The sequence below is a fragment of the Cryptomeria japonica genome, chromosome 4 (genome assembly GCF_030272615.1).
Source record: "Cryptomeria japonica chromosome 4, Sugi_1.0, whole genome shotgun sequence".
Lineage (NCBI taxonomy): Eukaryota > Viridiplantae > Streptophyta > Pinopsida > Cupressales > Cupressaceae > Cryptomeria > Cryptomeria japonica.
The window spans coordinates 128,735,384-128,760,632 of record NC_081408.1 but is presented as its reverse complement, the minus strand read 5'-3'; the positions used below and the strand labels follow the sequence as shown (position 1 = coordinate 128,760,632).

The 25,249-nt window shown below is 33.4% G+C and overlaps 2 protein-coding genes across 2 annotated transcripts; one reads left to right on the top strand and one right to left on the bottom strand.

The window, feature by feature from the left end:
• The first annotated feature begins 687 nt into the window (after positions 1 to 687).
• LOC131079808 (probable disease resistance protein At4g33300) lies at positions 688 to 1,369 on the top strand. Its single transcript, XM_058017847.2, has 2 exons — positions 688 to 942; positions 1,070 to 1,369. The coding sequence occupies exons 1-2, from the start codon at positions 688 to 690 to the stop codon at positions 1,367 to 1,369; spliced, it is 555 nt and encodes a 184-aa protein (XP_057873830.2).
• Positions 1,370 to 20,184: 18,815 nt separating this feature from the next.
• LOC131079806 (probable disease resistance protein At4g33300) lies at positions 20,185 to 22,047 on the bottom strand. The gene is made up of 3 exons (XM_058017846.2): positions 21,655 to 22,047; positions 21,364 to 21,575; positions 20,185 to 21,178 (listed from the first exon to the last, which is right to left on the bottom strand). Exons 1-3 carry the CDS (start codon positions 21,978 to 21,980, stop codon positions 20,364 to 20,366), a joined length of 1,353 nt encoding a protein of 450 aa, XP_057873829.2. The 5' UTR covers positions 21,981 to 22,047; the 3' UTR covers positions 20,185 to 20,363.
• Between the last annotated feature and the right edge of the window lie 3,202 nt (positions 22,048 to 25,249).

Here is a 25,249-nt window from a genome sequence, read left to right as displayed (position 1 = left end):
ATGTTGAGAAACTACAAAGGCGTGATGCTTTCGCCATCTTATCAGAACTTGCAGAAAAAAATCTGTTAAATTTAACTGGCAATCCAAGGTAAATTACCTTTGCTTTTATATATTCGATTTCTTCTAATCATGTTTTTCAACACTAAGCCGACATGTTTTCACTTAACAGAGAAAGTACGACAATCCCATATGGAAATGCTTCAGAGCTATACATCTCCAAGCGTGATGTAATACGGGATTTGGTCTTCTATTTGGGACACGAAGACAATACACTCCACCGCAAGAGGTTGTTTATAGAAAGGAAAAACGGTAGTTTGCTGGGGATACAAGAGTTGCTCGGAGATAGAACATTTGACGCCCAAATTCTCTGCATTTTCACGGGTAGTTTATTCAAAAACTCTTACACATCCATTTTGGTAAAAAAGAATTGAATTTCAAAAATGATTTTGTGAATATAATAAGGGTTGCATTGCTTTTCTAGGTAAATTGCCTGGCATGTGCATGAATTTGACATAAACTAGTAGATATTAATGAGTGAAATTTTTTATAATTGGATTTGTTTTGTAATTAATACATGCAGGCCGTATGGAGGAAAATGACTGGCATGATATGAATTTCCCCGAAACAGAAGCTCTATTGTTACTCTTCACTTCCACAGAATAGTTTCTTCCCCCTTTTCTCAAAACCATGAAAAAGCTAAAGTTTCTGATTATATCCAATTGCGGTATAGACAAGGCAACAGTTAAAGGTCTAGATGTCTTATCGTCACTCAATCAGCTTAAGAGTGTCCGCTTGGAGAGGTTGATTTCACCCCTTAGTGGAAAACAGAGCATTCAAGCACTGCAGAATATAGAGAAGCTATCTCTGAGCTTATGTGAAGGATTTGATTATATACCCACATTCAACAGTTTACAAGATTTAAATCTCAACAGCAACAATAATGTAGAGGCGTTGCCCCTCGGTATCTGCAATATACACTCTATTCTGTCCTTGTCTTTTACCATATGATTTTGGCAAAATGAGCAATCTAAGAATGTTAAGGCTATCGGCATTACCATGCTTGGAACAGCTTCCTGCATCCATTGGAAAGCTTGAACAGTTGGAGTATCTAGACATTTCACTATGTGAGATCTTGAAAGAGCTTCCAAAGGAAATAGGACAACTCAAAACATTGAAGGAGCTTAATATGAGAGAGTGTTCCAATTTGACAATGCTACCTTCAACTGTTTGTGAGCTACATTCCCTGAAGCTTGTTACCGGTGATGAGACGATTGGGAAGCAGTGGTTGCGGGCTAAGAACACTTCTATTCCCGAGCTTAATGTTCAAATCGTGGAAGCATACTTTAGTTTGGATTGGCTTGATATCTGACTTCTTTTCTTATCTTTCATCTTGAAGGACAAGAACCGAGAATATTGGCATACTTCGAAAAAGAAAATTATAATTTTTCATGTTGACTGGCACAAATCGATGTAAAGTTTTCTAAAATTTCAGCCTATCATTATGATCAATTCCTGTGGCAGTTCAATGCAGTAAAAACTATTTTCTTGATTGTACATAAATAACGAGCGTATTCTCTATCCCAATAGATAATCAATAAAATTTGTAAATGGGTGGGAGTTGTCCAGACATCTGCAAGTTTCTGTGAATGTAAGTTAAATCAGTGTTTTATGTACAGATTCGTCAAATTTTATAATTACACATTATGTTGTAATATTTGTTAGAATAATAAATAATTGAATCATCGCATGATGTTTGTAGGAGTTGTAGGAGTTTGTAGAGAAAACTCAATGGTCTTAAATCAACTTAATATTCCCCATTTTAAGAGTGTCGGTAAGTTTAAACATTAGGTCTGTTTGCATTTTAGAAACATTTTATTGTACTATTAAATTTCTAATATAAATATATAATTAAATTTATTTTTTAATGCATTGAGAGCATGTTGTTCATGAAAAATAATATATTGTATTATATAAACAAGCATATTGTTATTTTTTTAAATGGTCTATAATTTGACAATTTTTTGTCATATAATTGTTTATTACATTTAAGTTGGTGTTGTTTAACATCCTCAATAGATAAAGGGATGCTTTTATAAAATCTCACCCATTTAGGATTTGTGTGAAGATTAGTCATCACAAAGCTAATATATATGGTATTTCCTTATATTTCATACAAGTCCTTATCATCATGTCTCTAAGGGAGTGATTGATCACACATAATTCACTTTTGATGATTCAACTTTCTCCAAAGTGTATTCTAGATTCTTTATTCTTAAAGTTCATACAAAAAGTGAGGAAAGTTAACCCTTTGACAAGGTTAAAAAATCAAAGAAAAAGATAGTGATTAATTTATAATGTGTTACTATCATCTAACCTATGTTTAACATCTTAAAGAAAGGATTTAATTTTACTATTACACATAATTACAGCCCAAAATAAATCAAGAAATCAAGCAAAACTCTACATTGCTAAGTTAATTTGCATAAGAAAACAAGCAATGTTGGTGTAAATAATTATTCATCATGGAAATTATTACACCTTACTGAAGTTTACTTAGGATAATGCATTTCATAGTAGTTTGGGTATGAGACACTGGGGTGTTTGTGCCACATTGGGATAGTGTGTGTAGGAGAATTTCCACCTTTTGTGGTGTGATATTGTTACTATCTATCATATCCACTTATTGTGGACTGATAATTCCACCTTCGGTGGGTGATCCACCTCATGTGGAATATTTCATTGTTTCTCCTACCCTACCACACCTATTTCCTACCTACCCTTGTTTCTTATTGAGCCACATGTCATGTTTGTGTGCTCACATATCCATATAGACTTGTCTATATATGTAGGCTCATATTCATTGTATGTAACAACTATTTTTTATCTATTGATGAGAATACATTTTATTTTTCACCTATATTTTGTCTCTCTATTTTGTACATTTCATTGAGCTCTTGATCTTGGCAAAATCTCACAAGCAAGACTATCCTATATAACTCAGACATATGAAAGTACCTAAGTGTTATACACCCCAAAAAAAAACAAAAGGTAAAATATTCAAAAGAAAAGTTTTAAAAATAGATGTAGCACCACAAAATATGATAGTGATAACTATTGTATAAGTTACCTATCGGTATTTTCCATATACCATCATCTCTCATATGGTCCATTATATAAGTTACCTCTTGTTAAATTTTCCATATCCTATACACTCTCACATGATCTATTATATAACTGTCATCTACCTTAGAAAGCAATCTATGGTCTTATAAATATGATCTATCTAAGAATTTTAAGGTTGTCTGCATCACAAGGCCTTAAAAGAGCTTGTGTCATCAATCGAAAAAGTGAAATATTTGGTGTTTATCTAGACTTTTCGGTATGCCCTTGTGCCTTTATCCTTACTCACTTCATCCATGTCTCTCTTGTCATCTTTGAATGCTTTTTCTTTGAGAAAATTCACACATCCTATTGTTCTTTAATGAGCATCCATCACATGTTCAAGAGATCTCATTACAATAAAAGTAGGGAGGATATTATCAAATATTATCAATCCAAGAATCTATTCCTACCAATTTTATTCTCTTCAAAGACCCCAAAATAATTTCCAGAAATTTATTTTATTCTTACCCTTCCCTCACAATATTACACAAGATTATATTGTTTGGTCAGCTTTTGTCGAACTTATAGATAACATATGGGAATGATATTCCAGGAGAATGGCGTACTAGAAGGAACCCATTTCCCCACATCTCTTTTACTAGATTCCCATGCCTACACCTTCCTCCCTAATTATAGTTCCATAATCAGTCATGCCCCAACCTAAGATCATGCCTCTAATAAATATCAAAGCTTAGTATTAAATACCAAACTTTAGGTGGTTGAATATACTTAAGAGTTGACCACAATATGAGTAAATAAATTATATAAAACCCTAGGTGAATGGGAAAGGATACTTGGCCCTAAAGATGAATAAATAAAATTTGGTCATGTTGATTTAAAAGAGGGTAGAATAAGATTGAGGAACTGACTAAGGAAAAAAAAAAATATTTAAATTATGTTGATGTCTTTAATAAGGTCAACTTTTGGTGAAGAATTAACTCCCTTGGAAGAGTTATATATAGAAGATAAGAAGGAAAAATAATGGAACAACTAGGAAATGAGATTTTATTAAATTTAAGCAGAAATCACAAACCATCAAATTAAATAAAAAAATATGAGATTTTGAGATCTGTTTGGAAAGAGAGTAATATATTGATCTAAAAGATAAGATAGTTTTGAACTACAAGAAGTAATCATAAAATCATATGAAGATGAATAAAAATATCTACAATGATCAATAAAAATGAAACACAAATAAAAATTAGAGTAAAGATCCTTGTTGAGTAGTGAGTGAAAACTAGGTCAGGACTATAATATTCTAGACCCAAAATAATTATATAGAATGGAGAATAGCATTAATAATTATCTTTTTGGTATGCCTAATTTTTATAACATATGTATGTATGTATGTATGTATGCATGCATGCGTGTGCATGCGTGCGTGCGTGTGTGTGTGTGTGTGTGTGTGTGTGTGTGTGTGTGTGTGTGTGTGTGTGTGTGTGTGTGTGTGTGTGTGTGTGTGTGTGTGTGTGTGTGTGTGTGTGTGTGTGTGTGTGTGAAATGCATTTGATTGAAAATAAATCTATTTGTAACCTCACAAGAAATCATATAAGGGAAGGAGATGTAAGGAAGGGGAGCAATTATAAAATTTTCATCTAGGTCTTGAGCACCCTGAGTGGATGTCCTATGTGTCTACAACTAGGATCAAAAGGGTTTGTATGGTCTTGGGCTTAGATAGGTAGATTATAATGCCTCATATTTCAATCTCCTTTCCCATCTCTATAATAATTTACTATTGACTTAAAGGGTCGAGGCATGAATAACGAAAGATAATACAAGCACTCCACTAGGTAGACCACCCCAAGTGGATGTCCAATGTGCTTGCAACTGTGGCCAAGAGGGTGAGTGTCATTATTGGGCTTAGTGTGGGGATGGCTTTAGGAAGACCTATCATGGCTCCTCCTCCCAACTCTATTGTGATTGAATACTAGTTAGTAATATAGATATGGTCTATCTTATTGGATCGAGGTAATTACATGTCCTCATCTAACCCTGATCATTAAAAATTATATATGTATATATCATTGGTTGTAGTTGCAGCATTTAAATCAAGTTTTATCTTGTTAAATGGTAGGTTTACTTGGTTAAGATATATCTCTAACCATAGCCCATCTCTTGCTTTTATTGAAATTGTGATTCTAGGAAAAGTTTTAGGGCAAATCTAGAATGAGACATTACATAATCTTTTATCAATGTCCATACCCCTAAAATCCTATCTATCCTCTTCTCTTGAATGACCCTTCATTTTAAAATTTATTTATTTATTTTATTCCATATTCATCCATTGTGGAAGTGGTTGACATGGATGATGTGATGTCATTTACCACCAAGCATGAGAAAATTAATGCCTAAAGGGATATCTACATTTTATAAGTGATAGTATTGTTTCTCTCTTTATTGCACAATATAAGGTTATTGTTTAGATTTATGGTAAGGTGCTACAACAATTTAGGGTTTCTATCATAACTTTTTTTATTTTATATTATACATTTTGGTATGCATGGGAAAATTTCACCTTAAAGCATGACAATATATATTTTCTATGCATTGTTTGCATTTTTTATTTTCGAAAGATATCATCCTTTTTTAGATCTGTCATCTATTTATATTATTTTTGTTCTTGTTGTTTTATATTATTCTTGTTCTTGTTGTTTAGTATTATTCTTTCCTTAGTATTATATCTCTAATTGTTATTTGTTGTAAGGAATTTTTTTATTATTTTATAGTGATTATTCTACCTATTTAGATCACAAAACTATGTATTCCATCGACTCTGAGTACAACTCATTTCAACAAGCCTTATCCACCATAACTATATGATAAAAAAATTCCTAACATATTTCTTCAACTATAACCTAGGGTTGTTTAGGATATCACCACTTCTTTATTTGGTGTATTCCTTATCTTTTAGAGATTTTAATCCACTTATTATTTGAAATATTACTTATTCACTAGAAATCTTAAGAATGTTGTCATCCCTAGATCTTTTTTAAGAGTAGTGTTAAACCATTTGTAAATGTATTCATGGATCCAATATTAATTTCAAGAAGGCTACATATTCCTCTATTTCTCCTTTCTCTTCTCGTTATGTGAAGCTTAGGATTAGTTTCTCACTAGTCATTTAGAGTGTTTTATTGTTTCATCAATACCTTCATACCATTTCACCAACTAGGAATTAATATATTATATTCACCTATGTTTAGATCATATAGTAGTCCAAAAAATAATCAGTATATTTACTATGCTACTATATTGTACTAAGAACCTACTTTCATGGCTTGATCAAGTTACATACCTACCGATCATAGTGAGTATTGCTACTAAACTTTATATCTTGTTTGGTGCATGTTATCTATTACAAATTATATTTTCATATCTCTAATAACTGCATGATGGGACAACAAACTACTAATATATTATAAATTTGGTATTATTATTTATGTCTATTTTAGCCCATCTCTTTATTCTTTCCCCTTGATAACGTTGTGTTCTTTGGATCATTTTGTTTTATTTCCTAATTTTGTAAGGTTTTTAAATTTAGATTTTTCACCCATTATAAAACTAATCTTGTCCTCCCATCAATAGGCCCTCAAAAGTAATTCTCTTCAAAGGAGATTACTTCACATCTTTTGGATGTTATTCTACATCACTACTTAATAGCCTAGTAAATCAACTATAATATATAAATCAATTCTTTATTTTTCTCCCATGCGTAGATTTTCTCATATCAACCCAAAATTTGAATAATTTTCCTTTATGGTGCTTTCTCCATTCAAAATCCATGGACTATCTAAGATATTTTATCCATTCATGTTTGATCACCTATGAGGGGTATCCTCTTTTCCAATTATAATTTCCTCCCTGCTTAAGAAAAACCCTTTGATAAAAGGAGTAATTGAGAGAAGGTGGGCCCATATCCATATTTCATTAGTTAACTACCTTGTCCCTATATCATATACATGAGATGTGACGATAGTAAACATTATGTGATAGAGCCCTTGATATTAAATCAATCAACTCTAGCTATGTAGTTATGTGAAAGAAGAGTTTGAAATGAGACAAGCTAAGAAAATAGGCAATCATTCATAAAAAATAAAAAAAAAATAGTATTATTTTTTATTGTGTAAGGCCTAGTCTTCATATTCTCTTAATCTTGCACCCTATTATAATATTTGGCCTGAAATTTTGTTTGTGTTCTTGAGTCTCTTTCCCACTTACTATTCTCTAAATCTACAAAAACGCTTCCTAGCAAAATCATCTCTACGACCTAGATGTTTCTATAATCAATTGAGAGTATCAAGGGATAATTATAAGCATCTGTAAGATTCAATTTTCCAAATTTTTATTCTTGATTAGCTGATTATCATAGTAATTGTAAAACCTTCTTAGTGTCTTTAGATCTCTCTTTTCAAAATATACTATCTTATTTCATTGAATATTATTGATTATTAAATTATATTTGGCTCTGATTTTTTGAGTTGTTGTATTACAACTAAATCAAATTTTAACTAGATTGTTGGGATTTAACACATAGTGATGGCTCTCTATTTCATATTTATAAGAGTATTTTATGTTTCTTTTTAATAAACTATATTGCCAATTGACTAAATCACAAGTGTACTCTTTAGTTAAACTATTCTATTTTATTCTATTGTTCCCTTCTATCAAGTAATATACTTATAAGGATCTACCTAGTTACAAGATTCAAAAATAAGAAATTTGGCTAAATATTTTGGGAGCTAGTGTCTAATATATCTTCAAAGAGTTATGCACGATGGTTTTCTTGGCTGCACTTGAGGTAAGAAAAGAATAAGGGGATATGATTTCTTACATCTTTAGTTGCATGTGTAACTTGTTTTCAATATTCTATTAAATAAATAGTTATTTCTCAAGAGTACTCAAATATGATAAGAGATATTTAGTGACAAATAAATGGGATTTTATTATACACTGGGTATGGCTAATCTAATTGAACAAGTCTATTATTATATCTCTTCAATTATACTTGTAGACACATAAATCCGTCCACTTAATTAAATGAATATTTAGTATTTATTTGATTATTAAAATCATCAATCATCAATTAATTAAATTAATACTTAACTAATTCATCTTGAACCTCTTCTCCTATTAATTAAATAAATTATTCAATTTATTTAAATATTAATTAAATGAATAAAGATTATTTGTTTAATTAAAAACCCCCTTTCCTCACTTAAATAAATCAATATTTATTTAAATCTCTAAACCCCTCCCACTTGCATTCTCCTACAAATGCAAGTTGCACAATTTTAATTGAAATAAATGAATTTTATTTTAATTAAAATCCTATTTTCTCTCATCCACCAAACCCACTTGCTCACTAATCCCCTTCTAGATTCTTCTAATCCATTCCTAATTAGCCTAATCCCCCTCCCTAATTATTGTCACATTCCTAAGCAAAGAGAAGTCACTTCTCAAAGCCTCCAAAGTCTTTGAAATGTATTAAAGGTTTTTTATCCTTCAACAAGTTAACCCCTAAAGTCTTCCAAACCCTTTATGGCTCTTACATAACCATTAATGGTTAGATCAACTTGCCCACATGGTTAGAGGCTTTCCCTCTAAGTCAACCCTCATTTAACTCATGGGTCTCTTCAAGAATTCATTTCTTTGACCATGGTTATCCCCACTAACTCTTGCACAAGAGTTTATCCATTGGATAAAAGCAATTACCCTTGGATAAAAGCTTTATTCACTAACTCAAGCCTAACCAAACCCTCCTAGGGTAATCTTCATGTCATCTCAAGCATTTAATGCTTCTTCACTCTCCTCTCAAGCCATCTCATGTTGACACTTGTCATCATGGGATTCATGGGTTGAAAGCCATCACATGGATTGATTAAATTTCAATCCTGGCCCTTGTTAAGCCCACTCAATCTTGATCATCCATTGCCGTATTTACCCTATAAATAGAGCTCTCATTCCTCATTTTCAAGATTAGAAGTCTTTTTGCATCAAACTTATAGTCATTTTAAAGAGAGAATTTAGAAACATTTGCATTGTTATTATACTAAGATTTACATAAACTATCAAGGTGCTTTCAGATCAGGATGTGCTCGATTGGAAAAATCATTAAAAAAAAATACTAAACAAAAAATAACAAAAAAATACACATTTTCTAATTCTCACTCTTAACTATCTTTCTGCCAAAGGATTTGTCAAAATACTAAATGTAACTATGACTTTTTTGATGCGCATGTCAGACACTATGTTATGTTTTTCTGAAAAAATCATGGTTTGTTTTTTGTTCGTGAAGGATTTGACACCCTTAATCTCATCTAATTTTGAAAAAGTTTAGTAGTTTGGAAACTAGATTCAGATTACTACAATATTTGTTCTTTGATTATCTTCATATCTTGAGTGGATGACTTTCAAATTTTGCCCCCAAGTTTAGGTTCACCTGATTTCAGAAAAAAAGTGTCTACTTATACCCCCGTTTTGACCACCATCTTCGTGCACTTACCCATATCTTATTATCATATTCAATTTAGGCAAAAACATACATTATTCCATTTAGTTGGTGGAGAATTTATTATTCATTAATGAAGAGTGGTGGTAAATGGCATAATATGGATGCAAGCATTATGTCAACTTATTTGTTGTAAGAAATAATTATTTAACAATGCTTGTGATGCAGTTGGAGTCCCTGCCATTTGCCAAAAAGAGTACCATTGGACAACAGAGATCAGAGAAGGCTAGGGAGGAAATTGTGACTATGATCAAAAGGTATAGTGTCAAATTGAACAAGAGATCAAATTGAACATAATAGAAATGATTGTCAATTGTTTGTTGTGATGAACCCTTGCAATGACCATGTACCAAATAGTGTAGGTTGCAGTGAGCACTCCTATGATAAATGATATTATGAAATTGTGGAATGTTGAAAGGAGAACAATGAGTGTTGATATGCCCCTGAATATGATTGCTCATGTTCATTTGTTGCAGTTGTAGTTTAGGTAATATGCATTTGTACAACCAATTTATCTTTGTAAGTTCTTGCAAGACATAAGAACTAGTCAGATTGAATCATTCAGCTACCTTGCACATGCTATGTTCTACACAACTACCATATATCCCATGGTGACAATGTTGAATATTAGAGATGTGTACTTCAACCAGGGTCCAACTAAGTATCCCATGACTTGATGGTGCTGAAAATTTCATCAAGTGCAACTGTCAAGATAAATATACGATGAAAATTTAGGAATTCAAAAAGCTATTAAAAGTGGGTATAATAATTGGGGTTTTCTACATTCAACATGCTATTCTAGTTGTTTTCCAAAATGTCATGTCTCTCAACTAGACATATTGTAAAAAAGAAAACTTTAATCAGAGTTCCATGGTGCAAGGACTGAAGGGCTTAAAATCCCATTCAGATAGCAGTTAGGGGGTAGAATAATTCATTGACACCTATATGCATCTTGTTCCTAAAGTAATTGTTCTCTTAGTTAAGACGCAAACTATCCTTAATCTAAATTTGTCAAAGAAAATGAGACTATTATCTCTTTGCTCCATGGCTCTAGCATAAGGGTGAATTTAATTTTTATTTATGCTTCATGGATTTTGTTACAATTTTGAAATAGGATAAGCATACTCCTTTCCAAAATCTCTTTTCAACTGCAAACTTTCTAATTTGTTTCCTATTGCACCAATGTTGGTAGTTACTAATCCAACATTTTCAATCATTTCCAGCTAGTATGATATCATTCTCTTTGTCATGGTTTTGTTTCCATTTGAAAAGTTTCTTTGATATGTACTAAATTGCTAAAATGTACAACCTTCAAAACATCATTGGTAACATTCGATCTAATTGTTGAGATTTCAAGCATGACTAGTGTACTATACTTGGATCTGGATGTCAAGTGAATGTAAATTTCTTGCATTTCCTATTTGCATATAATTTGATTTGCTAATATTTATTTATTTCTATAAAATTTGTTCTTAATATTTGTTTGGAAAGAAGTAAATACTAAAATAGTTTTGAATGCAGTATGATTATTCAACTTGAAACCAAATCTAAAAGATCTTAGCTTTTATCCATCTCTAAAACCCACAACCAATTGTTTCTTCACACTTTAATACTTATTTTTAGAAAAAATAATTCATTATCCTCAACTTTTTTCAAATTTTGTTTCTATTAGGTTTATTTATTCAAATATGTTTTTATTCCATGATCAGTCATTCCATTCTCTTATATCAGCTGCAAGAATGAAGGTAGCAATACAAGAAAAAGTAGAGGCAAAGAAAATTTTACAAATGAAAAGAGAAAAAGAGAAGCAAAATCAAACTATCTATCAAAACCAGATGTTGCTCATTAAAGACAAACAATTGTGAATGGGATGAGAGAGAGTGTACTTGATTTTTAAGGGAATGAGCTCGAAATAAGTAAAAACTATGTGATGGATATGGTGTTGGTGACACAATATTTTGACACAATGAAAGAGATTCGAGTAGTTTGTAACTTTCCAGGTCTTCATTAGTCTTCATACCCCATGGACCTAGTGTACTTTGCAATGTTGCTCAATAAACTAGAGATGGATTGCTTTAGGGATCACTTTCTTGGGAGAAACTCTCCTCTTCTTCTAAAGAAATACCAAGGAAATCTAGAGACACTAAATAGGGATCAAAGAAAACTCAAGGAGATAGATGAGGTCCATGGAAATAGGACATATTTGTATTTAAGAGGTGTAGACATCATCAATAGATGTGAACCACAAAAGATATTGGATGCATACAAACTGACTATGCCTGAACATGGTCGAAAACACATTTGTATTAGAAGGTCTAGAAGCTATAAGTGGATATAAGTGTGGCATTGCAAAATATTTCAGACACATACAGACATAGGTTATTTCCTAGGATAAATGGGTTCCAGTTGATTCCTATTATAATTTTGTTACTCTTTGGCTACATGAAATAAATCAAGCAATAATAACTAAAAAGCACTATAGTCTTCATGGTGTTGGAGAAAAGTACTTAATAAATTATAAATATTATATCAAAAAAAGCTCCAGTTTACCTCATACTGCAATCAAATATTTAATCAAGTCAAAATATTTAATTAAATTACAATATTACAGGAAATAGTAGTGCATCCCAAACACATATGTCTAGAAAGACCTTTTGAAGGAAGAACATTTGTAAAACTGATGAGAATGATGCCCAAATGAGAATATATCTAGATAATTCACCAATAAATGACAAGGAAAAAGCACACCTTTTTTAATACATTTATGTTCTTCATGACCAGAAGCAAATCACTTTGATAAATGTTTATATGATTGCCTCTGAATGCCAGTCCTCTAAACATACTTTTGAGACCTATGGAAGGCATTGTTGCCATGTAGACAATATCAACAAATTAGAATCTTGCTTAAACCCACACTATAAAAATAATATGCACATTTTTGAAGTAAATTTTGGAGAAGTAATCTTGTGGACATTAGAACCATCAACATAGATGCAAATTAGGAGAAAACTCAATATAACTATATCATATAGGTTCAAGTTAAGAAATATATTTATAGTTGTACATGAATTTGAATTACCATTCTGCCTACACTGCTATTTGGGGCAGGATACAGAGTGACTTTTAGAGTTGAGCTCCTGCCAAATCCAAGAAGTTTCAACTTTTCGATTTTCAAAAGAGAAATACAACTTCACAAGAATTTAATCCTAGTTATTCCACACATTTTAAATGCCATAACATACAAGAATACGTATAATGAAAATGTCTATCTCCATAAATCCCTTTAGAATCTTCAGTTTTTATATATGAGAAATAGAAGAAATAGATTCCATTGCAATCAAGAAGGAATACCAAAATGAAAAAGCTAGGATAACGTTTTTTCCTGGTGTATTGCACCAAATATCTCATTTATTTGAAAAAGAGATATAAATTGTCTTTGCTATTCCTATTTAAAAATAAAGTTACATATCAATTGAAATTATAATGTGTACAAGTACATCCAAGGTAGTTAAGGAAATGACTCTATGAAGAGAAAAGAGATGGATGATGATAACTTTCACAATATATAGTTGAATCACTATGGCATTGAGTTTGTAAGGGTTCGAATGATAACCTTCCTAGTCTATAGTGGAATCACCATGGCATTGAGGTTGTAACGATATAAATGAGGCTGGGGATGATTTCAAGAGAAAGAGAGCCTGATAAACAAATGTGGCTTTGACAATATACTAATAAATTAATGACAGATGATATGCTTAAGTAAATTAAATAAGATTTTTGTGAAATCAAATTCAATTTCTTAGCGAACAATGTCTAGATTTGGGCTCCAAACTTCTGACCCATAAAGAACACTATGTTTAATAATTATGTTGAAGAGTCATAATTTTGTAGGGGTATTCTAGAAATGTACCTAAAAACATAGGCCCTCCAGTAGTTCAAGGGAAGAATATTCTTTGCAAATTCATGATTGAGGAACATGCTTTAGATTGAGAGACGAACTTGTGAACTGAACCCCTATGCAGGTAAGATTTGTTGTGAACTTCATAGACTAACCTTTGTCAGAAAAATAAGACTTGCAAATATGCAATGGGACACCCTTGTTTTGATACAATTTTTCTCCCTAAAACCCACAAGTTCTTTGGTCTTGCAAATATTTAATGACACAGTTTTATTCTGATACAACGTTTTTCCCAATTCCCACAAGTTCTTTGATTTTCTAACATGCCATCATTTTGTCAAACAATTTGGTTGTTTTGAACTTTAGAGTATTTCAGTTTGGAAATGGAATGCCGATTTGATTACTACATATTTATTTTTCTATATATAAATGAGAGACACATAATGCAGAAAATGTTAAGGATATAGCTTCATTTGAATTGAAGCAAGTAATATATAACGACATTGAACAAAGGGTCATGTTCTCGTAGGGTCATGACTCTATGTGGCATAAGCCATGTAGAAGTCATTCCCCTACATGGACATGACTCTTCATCCTTTTATTTATAGGCATCGACACTTGTTGTGAACTAAAACAATAACCGTGGCAGTTTCACGAACTAGCAAGCTGTTGATATTATCATAGAAGATTAATAGTTAGAGTTATATATGTATATACACATCGGAGGTAAAAATATTCATTGCAGTGATCTTATTAAAGTCTATCCTCACTACATATTACCAGACTATTGTATTCTCTATCTCTGATCTAAATTCCTTAACATGGTATAAGAGCCACGTTGGTAGAGAAATGATAAAATAGTGACACCTCTTCTCTAAAAAAAATTCAGACTTGCACTCAGAATCAAAGGAAAAACAATCATGGTGAATAGTGTTAGAGTGGAGGATAGACTCGAAGGTGCATCCAACTTTGTCTCATGGAGAATTCAAAAATTCTTCAAGAACTCAAACTAGATGCATACATAGAAAAAGATACTAAGATGCCAAAAGACGAGCCAGAGGAAACACCCTGGAAAAGACACTACAACAAGGCTAAGAAAATCATAATTGATGTTGTTAAAGATCACATTCTCCAAACCATCTCAAAACTAACTACAACTTATGATATGTTCAAGACCATTCAAAACTCATATGAAATAAATAATGCAAGTAGATTGCTCACTTTAAAACAACAATTAATGCATATCTACATGAAAAAAGGAGAAACAATCACATCCTATTTCATGAGGATTTCATAATTAAAAGACCAATTGTCAACTATTGGGAATAATATAGATGATATGGAGCTATCTCTAATAGCACTTAAGGGATTAACATCCACTTGGGAATCCTTTATTCAAGGCATTAGTTCTCGTTCGACACTACCAAAATTTGATCAACTGAAGAATGATTGTACTCAAGAAGAATCTTGACTAATCACAAGAGGATTGGGTCTAAACAAAGGGGGAGGAATTCAAGAACTACATGCTAACACAAGCAACAAAGGGAAGAAAAGGAAGTTCAAATGGAAGAGAGGAAATAATCACAAAAGCAAAGACTTCTCCAAGATTCAATGCTACAAGTGTGATAAATTTGGACACACTCATAGGTTCTGCCCAAAAAGAAAGAAAGCTCAAGCTACCATAGGTGAAGTCAAGGAAGTAGAAAATCCTCTTATTTTCTTAGACTTATCAAGAGAACTAAACTCAAACAAACATATGTAGATAATCGACAATGGAGCATCTTGACACATAACCAGTCTTAGAGATCAATTCGAAACGTTTGAAGGTCACTCAATTGAAGAAGTTACAATAGGAGACACTTCTACCTATCTAGTGAAAGGAATTGGGACCTTCTCAATTCAATTAAGAACATGAGTTACATTACAATTGAAAGATGTTCTCTTTGTGCCAGGTATCAAAAGGAATTTGGTCTCTATTTCAGGACTAGCTGATCAAGGATATCGTGTCACCTTCCATGAAAATAAAGTTTTACTTTGGCCTAAAAACTCTAACATAAAGAATGCTATTCCTATAGGATCTAGAGATGGTAGTTTATAAAAATTATGTAATACTCAAAAACAAGCACTAAATCATGAAGTATTAAACTCTAATAAAATTTGGCATAGAGGATTAGGACATCTTCGATTTAGTGCCTTACCTTCTATAAGAAAAATTACCACATGATTACCCAATCTAAAATCTGATCATGTTGGAACTTGTAAAGGATGTGCTCTAGGGGAGAACTCAATAGATGTCCTTTCCCTCAAGTGAACACAAATTAATAGTTGTACTAGAACTTGTCCACAATGATTTGTGTGGTCCAATGTCATTACCATCACTAGGGGGATTCTTTTATTACGTGATATTTGTTGATAATTACTCTAGGAAAACTTGGATCTATTTCATAAAACTCAAAGAATCAATTGAAGTGTTATTGAAATTTAAAGAATTTAAGGCCCTAGTGGAAAATCAAACTGGGAAGAAAATAAAGACTCTAAGATCAGATAATGGGGGTGAATATATCTTTGAAAATTTTAAAGAATTCTGCATTTCTGTTGGGATTAAGAGGGAGTGTACTGTACCTTATAATCCTCAACAAAATGGAGTTGCGGAAAGAAAAAATAGAACCATCATCGAAGCTGCTAAAGCAATGATGCATGATCAAAATCTACATATCTCATTTTGGGCCGAAGCCTCAAATATAGCTGTGTACATTCAAAACAAATGCCCTTATTCAATCCTAGAGAATATAACACCTGAAGAAGCCTTTACAGGAAATAAACCAGATTTAAGCCATCTAAGAATCTTTGGTTGCCACGTGTATATTCATGTTCCTAAAGAAAAGAGAACCAAACTAGAACCCTCTGAGAAGAAAGGCATATTTGTTGGCTATAATGAAACCACTAAAGGATACAGAGTCTATATTCTAGGACGAAGATCTATTGAAATCAGTAGAGATGTCAAATTTGAAGAAGATGTTGCTTATAAACTATCTCTAAGTGCATAAGATGATCTAACCACAGAAACAGATGAAAATCCTACAATTGAAAATCAGAGGGAGAATAGCATAGAAAATCATGAACTTCAATCACCTAATTTCGAGAATGCTAAAAATTCTAACAACAAGAAGAGACCACTATGGGAAAGAAAGATGATTGAAGAAAATAATGTGGAACCCGATGAAATCTTCAAAGAGAATAAGAAAACAAGAAGTCAATCATGCTATGTTGCACTCATGACCGAACTTACAAAATCTGAACCATCAAATGTTGAAGAGTCTTTGACATGTCAATCTTGGAAAGATGCAATGGTTAAGGAATACCAATCTATCTTAAAAAATGATGTTTGGGATATTGTACCTAGACCAAAAGACAAATCAGTTGTCTCATCAAAGTGGTTATTCAAAATCAAATATGCACCAGATGGTAGTATTGAAAAACACAAAATCAAATTCGTTGCCAGGGGGTTCTCTCAAAAGGCTGGAATTAATTACGAAGAGACATTTGCTCCAATTGCCCGATATACTTTTGTAAGAACCATCATTGCCATTGCAGCTTCCAAAGGGTGGAAGATACACCAAATGGACGTGAAGACCACATTTTTGAATGATGTTATTGAGGAAGAAGTATATATAGAACAACCTGAAGGCTTTGCTACACATGATAGAAATCTCTATGTGTGTAGAATAAAATAAGCTCTCTACGGCCTTAAGCAAGCTCCCAGGGCATGGTATGGAAGGAAAGATAGTTATCTCTCCAAACTAGGATATTCCAAAAATGAAGCAGACTCTAACATATACTTCAAATATATCAGATGGTGACATGTTAATACTTGTTATGTATGTTGATGACTTGTTGATAACAGGAGAAGATCACCTCAGTGCAAAATGCAAACAAGATCTTGTGGCTGAATTCAATATGAAGGATCTAGGTCTACTGCACTATTTTCTGGGCCTAGAAGTATGGAAAAAAGAGAATTATATTTTCCTAAATGAAGGAAAATACACCACTGATATCCTGACCAGATTTGGTATGATAGATTGTAAGCCTCTATCCATTCTAATGGAAATAAATCTTCATAAACTCAAAAGTGAAGCATTGGATTCAGAACCTACAAATCCTACATACTATATACAAATTATTGGATCTCTTATGTACCTGGTAAACACTCGCCCTGATATTTGTTATGCTACCAATGTGTTAAGTCATTTCATGTGCAAACCTAAGAAGATCCACCTAATGGCTGCTAAACATATTTTGAGATACTTGTGTGGCACTATTGGACTTGGCTTGAAGTATTAAAATGTTGAGATACAACTCCAAGGGCATCCTGATTCCGACTAGGAAGGAAGTTCCATTGATCGTAAAAGTACAACGGGGTGTTGCTTTAGTCTTGGATCAACTATTATATCCTAGTTTAGCAGAAAACAATCAGTCATTGCTCAGAGTTCCACTGAAGCCAAATATATGGCTGCCTCCATGGGATAATGTGAGGCAGTATGGTAAAGGAAATTACTAGTTGGACAATTTGGGAAGCCCCTAAACCCCACTGTGATTCATTGTGGTAATCAAAGTTGCATCAAACTTTCTATAAATCCAGTTTTTGATAATCGATCCAAGCATATAGAAATCCCATACCATTGCATAAGAGATATGGTAGATAGAGATGTCATCAAATTGACCTACATCAGCACTAAAGAGCAAAGTTCCGACATATTCACCAGACCTCGTGCAAAGTTGAAAGTGGAGTACTTTAGAGGTAAACTTAGTATGACTAAATTATATTGGAAATTTCTGATATTAATCTTAATCATATGTAATTGATATATTCATGAATATCTTGAAATATTGCATGTGTGTGTTATGTCATGGAAGGTGATGATCTTTCATGTGATGTAAGTGTAAGATCGCTATTGTAAGGTGATGACTTTCACAATAGCCTGATTTGTTATCAAGATTGACTACATTAAGTTGTTGTCCCGGAATGTGCTGGAAATCTTGATACTAAATTTTCTATGATGAGTTATTGAATTGTTATCATTAAATGATTGTTCTAAAATATGTCAGAAATTATGATAACAATCATATCATGATTGACTACATTAATTTTCTGTCCCGGAATGTGCCAAATATTATGACACTAAAATTATTTCACCTGTGATAATGACAATATTGCAATTGTCAGTAGAATCAAGGTTGTAATCTGATAAGACTTCAAGTAGTTGTTGTCCCAGAGTGCTGGATATCAGATAATCCATATCTCTCTAAGATATGAAGTATTTCACTAGTAAATGTTATTGAGTGAATGATCATGTCAAATGAATGTGTATATCTAGAATGTTGTTCCTTGAAACTTAATTATGAAATTCAATCCTCTTTTGCTAAGAGGGAGTGTTAAGGATATAGCTTCATTCAGATTGAAGCAAGTAATATATAATGACATTGAATGAAGGGTCATGTCTCCGTAGGGTCATGACTCTACATGGCATAAGCCACATAGAAGTCATGCCCCTATGTGGACATGACTCTTCATTCTTTTATTTATAGGCATCGACAATTGCTATGAATTAAAACCAATAACCGTGGCAGTTTCACGAACCAGCAAGCTGTCGATATTATCATAGAAGATTAATAGTTAGAGTTATATATATATATATACATATCGGAGGTAAAACATATTCATTGCAGTGATCTTATTAAAGTCTATCCTCACTACATATTACCAGACTATTGTATTCTCTATCTCTGATCTAAATTCCTTAACAGAGAAGTCCTTTACAAACTGAAATAGACAATGTTTCTTTGCATTAGCTAAAGCAAGAGTTACAGTCTAACCTTTTATTCCATGAATTGACTGTGTAAATAATTGCAGCACTCAGAATATCATAACAATAGTCTTACTAGCTTAATTAATTTGCAATAGATTGGCCAGTGATCAGGAAATTATTAAGTTGCATTGAACTGCTGAGGCTTCGAATTCCCAGTTCCACATTTAAGAAGTCCTGTACAATTTCCACGTCCCCTTTTTTCTTTCATTGCTTGTCCCAAACAATGAGTGAACACTGCCTTGTCTAATCATGAGATAAGTGTGATTGACAGACTATCCACCGAGCTTCAGCTCTGCGTTTTTGTTTCCATGCAACTGTTGTGGTACACATGTGTAATTGGCAACACAGTAGTTGGGATCCAAATACATGCCCTTGAATGATTATCATTGTTCAGAAATTAAAATCTGGGAAGATAAGTGCACTTGTATGAAAAATCCAATGCCACGTCTAAAGTATGCAAAATGTTGAAGCAGATCTACCTGTTAAACAAATGTTGCCGTTACAAAATGTTGAAGCAGAGCCAGCACACGTATGTTCTCGATGTTCGTTTTCAAGAATAATTTTTCCCCAATTTGCTAATTGAAAACCAAAAATACCACCAGCAAAAATATTAAGGGACAATTAGAAAAAAATAGAAATGAGAAGATAAACAGGTTTAATTGGAAAATCAATCCAGAGCATAACTTGGCACTGTTTCCCAAGCGGCAACTAATTGATAAAAAAGCTACATGAAAACATAAGTCTCAGTATAAAGGCATGGACTAATAATCTTGTTTCTCCATAAATCAGTTATACTAATTACATTTGAATATCTAATAAAAATGGGTTCTGATACGAAGCCTTATTACAATGCTTCGACACAAAGCCTTATTAGATATGCATTTACAATTTATTCAATAAAAAGATGATAGACATTCATTATAATATGTCAGTCATCTAGCCAATCCAAACTAAAATGTGCTTCAACAATTTCAACTCGAAGCTCCGGAATAGAAATATTCCTTGCCCGCAACCACTGCTTCCCAATCTTCTCATCGCAGATAACAAGCTTCAGGGAGCTTAGCTCACAAACTGTTGTAGGTAACGCCTTCGAACGGGAACACTCTCTCATATCAATTTCCTTCAATTTCTTGAGTTTTCCTATTTCCTTTGGAAGTACTTTCAAGCCTTCGCATGCTGAAATGTCTAAATATTCTAACTCTCCAAGTTTTCCAATTGATGCAGGAAGCTCTTTCAGGCCTGGTAATGCAGATAACCTTAGCATTCTTAGAGGGCTCATATTTCCAAAATCATCTGGTAACTTCTGAAGCAGATGGCAATTGGTAATAGACAAGGATAGAATTGAGGGCATATTGGAGATACCGAGGGGTAAGTGCTCCAATTCACTGCAGTGGTCAAGATTAAAAGCTTTTAGCTTTGTGAATACAGACATATTTCCAAATCCTTCATATAAGCTCATTGATAGCTTCTCTATGTTCTGCAGTCCTTCAATGCTCTGTTTTTCACCAAGGGGTGAAAGCAAGCTCCCAAAGCGGACGCTCTTGAGTTGAGTGAGTGAAGACATGACATCTATACCTTTCACTGTTGCCTTCTTTGCACCGCAATTGGATACCATCAGAAATTTTAGCTTTTTCATCGATTTCAGAAATGGAGGAAGAACGTATTCGGTCGAAGTAAAAAATAAGAGAAGAACCTCTGTTTCCGGGAAAGTCATGTCATACCACTGATTTTCCTCCATAGGGCCTGCATGCATTAAATACCAATTAAATTCAGTTAGAAAATTGCGCATAATTATGACTCATATGTTAAATTCCAATCATATTCAAGCTGAATGCATGATGAAATACATAAGGGAAAATAGTGACTAGTATTCCAAAGAAATATAGTTTTGGACCAAAACGCATGTGTAAGAGTTACTGAATACTCACCGGTAATAATGGAGAGAATTTGAGTGTCAATTGCTCTATCATTGAGCAACTCGCATTTCCCCAGGAAACTACTATATTGTCTTTCTATGACTAACCTCTTGGCATGGAGTATATTGTATTGGCGTCCCAAACACAAGGCGAAATCTCTCATTCCGTCAGCCTGGGAAAAGTATAGCTCTGGCGCATTTCTATGTTGGATTGCTCTACTTCCTCTGTTAAAGTGAAAGCATGTCAGCTTAGTGTTGAAAAACATGATAAAAAGAAATTCAATATACAAAAGCAAAGGCTTACCTTGCATTGTTAGTTAAATTTAACAGATTTCTTCTTGCAAATTCTGATAAGATGGCAAAAGCATCATGCCTTTGTAACTTTCGAACATATACCCAAATGTCCAAAAGTGCATCAAGACAAATTTTCCTGTTCTTAGGAAATAATCCCAAGTCTAAGAAACATTCCTTGGCTACATCGTCTAAGAAATCAATACTGATTTGCGGCAATCTAATTAGCCCTTTTCTGTCACAATCTGATTTACATTTTCTTTTAGAAACCTTGTTAGTTGGCCTCTTCCAAGCCTTATGTGATTCCCCATGAATAGAGCTTGCAATCACCGAAACCATTCGTTAAAAGTGTTTACAAAAAGGTTCAATTTCTTTCCAATTTGAAGCTTAGTGCCTGCGTAAGTGCTTTTTTTCTGTGATTTCTTCTCTTTGGAAGGCCAATATAAGTATCTTCTTTATAGAAGAAATAAACATGGTATCAACATTCTCACAGAGTATACGCGCATCGATCAACATAGATTGTTAACTCGTTCTATTGAAACACGATACCTTTTTTACTCGTTCCTTTCTCAGAGTTGACATTTTCCGCGGGACCTTCTTTTAAAGCAAATTGCCTATGGAAGGGATCCATACCACATCGTTGACCAGATTTAATAATGAATATAAAAATTAAAATAAATCATAATACAACTGTTTATAATTTTTAAGTAATTAAAAAATTTGTATTTTATAAGGAAATTTCTATGAACTCTATTTATTAATTAATTAAAAATTAGAATATAACAGTTTCTCTAATTTTCAATTAACTAATAAATACAGTCAAAGGTACATCCTAAGTGCTCCATAGACATTTTGCTTTGATAAGATTTTAGAAATTTCCAAGAAAATACAAATGGCAATTGTAAAGTCAAATTCTACAACCTTTCCTAGCTTCCATGATCATCCTTGTTGGGTGTTTCAAAACATTGGATGGAGATCGATCAAAGCATAAACAATTAAAATGAATTTCAAAGCAAACAAATGTTATGATTGCAAAGGATGAATAAAACAAATTTGATGGAAAGACTTTTAAAAAATTTCTTGTGAAATAGAAAGATAAAATTCACACTAGTTATTACTATCATATCTTCTTGCACCAAAACAAATTCTTTGGAGCAATATAAATATTAAAATATGAAATGAGTTTTACATTTATTTGATGGTTTTAAATTTTTATTTATTCTATTTTTCTTTTCATGAAAATATTTTGGTGATAATTTTTGCAACAAAATTATTTAGTGTTTAATTGATGTTGTCAACACAATGGCTTCCACAAATATTTTCACAAATAGTGAATAGTAGAGATCAAACCATCTTTATATGTTAAATGTATTAAACATTTGTCTTTAGAAACATTATACATTGTATATGATATTTCTTCATAATTTGGTGTCATTATGTTGGCTCTTGTAATTCAAAGACCAAAATGTGGAGGCATATATGAGGCATTTGAGCTATTCAACAAAATGCCTCAAAGAAATTTTGTTATGTGTTAAAAGAGTACATTCAATAGTAATTCATTCGTGTAAGTGCAAATAAAGAGTCTTTCAACCAAATAAACTTTATAGGTGTAATCTCAAATGCACAACCTTTGCTATCATCATCCTTGCTTGCTACCAAAATACAAGATTGGGAATGAGGTATGGATATCCAATAAGCCTTGAAGGATAAAAGAAATGATCAAATATTATAGTTGCAACCACATTGGTAGACATGCATGCAAAATGTGTAGGTGCAAACAAGATATAGGAGTTGAGAAAATACAACACCACAGGAGCTCAAATAATCTCTGCAAGCTGAAAAACTTGTTACAAGGAAAAGCGATGAAGCAAATCACAGAAGGAAAGAATACATAGGAAAAATATGCTCCAAAAGATGAGAGCTCAATAATCTCCAAAACGTATTGTCAATAATAATCCTTCTTCATACAATGAAAAGAAAGAACTCAACCTTTAATAGGTCAAGAAACCCTAAAAGGGAAAACCTAGGTTTGCACATAATAATTAATTAAATGCACCTAAAGTTAGCTTAAGTGTAAAAGAGATAAAGGGAACTTAAATAATTAAACAAATAATGTTTAATTAATCAGGTAAATACCCGAATACTTTTACACCCCCCCTTAAGCTAGATTTAGGGAGAAACTAAAACCTAGAACAGCTACTGAAAGCAATAAAGATGGGTCTTGACAACAAGACCTAATCAGGTACCCAAATACAATGAAATCTTTATGAACTGAAGAAATAGAGAAAACCACGTGGGAACAAAACTCTACTCCAAAAAGAGATAAAAAAAACACCACTGAAGCATGAAGAACCTGCAAACTCTGTCAAAGAATAACTACTGATCTGAAGAACCTCCACTGAAATAGAACATGACCAAGTAGAGAAGACTGTAATCTGCATGAGTGTCCTCAAATGACACTACTCGAATCAGGAGGCAAACAAGGCAAAAACAACTAAAATCGAAGATACAGATGGCATGAGAAACCAAAGCCTGAAGAGCTTATCAATCGAACCACGGAAGCAGTAGAACCAACAGGATAAACCTCCCCATAATGCGGAAGGGGGAGAGGGACAGGAATAGTGAAAAGGACAGCCAAAAAAACTGCATGACGAAGAACCAAGAACATCAAAGGTGCTGAGACACATCATCATGAGGCGAATGTCATGGAAGGAACACTCACTTGACAAAGGAAGATGGCAAACAACAGGCAAACATCAACCACCTCATGGCACTTGATCAATAGTGCATGTACAACAAGACACAAGATATGCAAGATTCCAAGTAAACAATGCATGGTGGCACTTTATCTCAGTGTGTTTGCATAAATACAAGCTACAATGATAAGAAGACTGGAAATAGAAACGTGAACCAAAACAGAGACACCCTACTCAGAGAAGAGATCCCAGGACCTGAAACAACTACGATATCCACCAGAGTGCTGAAAAGCAAAAAATTGAATAAAATATGCATGGAATAGAATCTGGAAATTAAACCTAGAGGGCTGGAAAGTACACAACACACTCTTTTAAAAAATATAAAGTTTTCAAAAAATGGAGGTCGGATGCTCATTCTATGGCTCCCGGAGTGCAAAAACTAAACCTCAATTTGACTGTTAAAAAAACAGTCAAATAGAAAAATTGGAAAAAATTACCAACACCATGAGGTCAACCTCAGAACCAGCTTTCCGATGCCAATTCATTTTTGAAAAAATGACTCTGTATGCCCAAGATAGGGCCAAAAAACCAAACCCCCCTTGAAAAAGCCAAAAAAGGGTCTGGTGGCTAGTGGGTGGTCAGGTGGCCAGGGAGCAGCTCTCTGGTGGCAGTTCGGTGGCAGGGCGAAGCCTCCCCGGGGGCTAGGCAGAGCAAGGAAGTAGCAGGCGGCGCAGCGGGTGAGCGTGGGCGGTGGCCGGGAGCTGTAGGGTGGTGGCCGGGGAGAGGAGCGTCTGGCAGGGGTGGCGGTGCAGCGGAGGCTGTCGGCGGCAGCGGGGCCAGAACCGGTGGCGGGGAGACCTAGGCCTAGCTGAGAACTGGGGTAGGTAGGCGGCGGCCGACGGGGAGCCGAGG

Excerpts from the sequence above, each read along its gene's own strand:
- LOC131079808 (XM_058017847.2), top strand. The coding sequence starts at position 688 with ATGAAAAAGCTAAAGTTTCTGATTATATCCAATTGCGGTATAGACAAG. Across the intron at positions 943-1,069 it reads ATCTCAACAGCAACAATAAT|CTTCCTGCATCCATTGGAAA; the intron begins GTAGAGGCGTTG and ends TGCTTGGAACAG.
- LOC131079806 (XM_058017846.2), bottom strand. The coding sequence starts at position 21,980 with ATGGTTTCGGTGATTGCAAGCTCTATTCATGGGGAATCACATAAGGCT. Across the intron at positions 21,576-21,654 it reads AATTTAACTAACAATGCAAG|AGGAAGTAGAGCAATCCAAC; the intron begins GTAAGCCTTTGC and ends TCACTTTAACAG. Across the intron at positions 21,179-21,363 it reads AATTCTCTCCATTATTACCG|GCCCTATGGAGGAAAATCAG; the intron begins GTGAGTATTCAG and ends TAATGCATGCAG.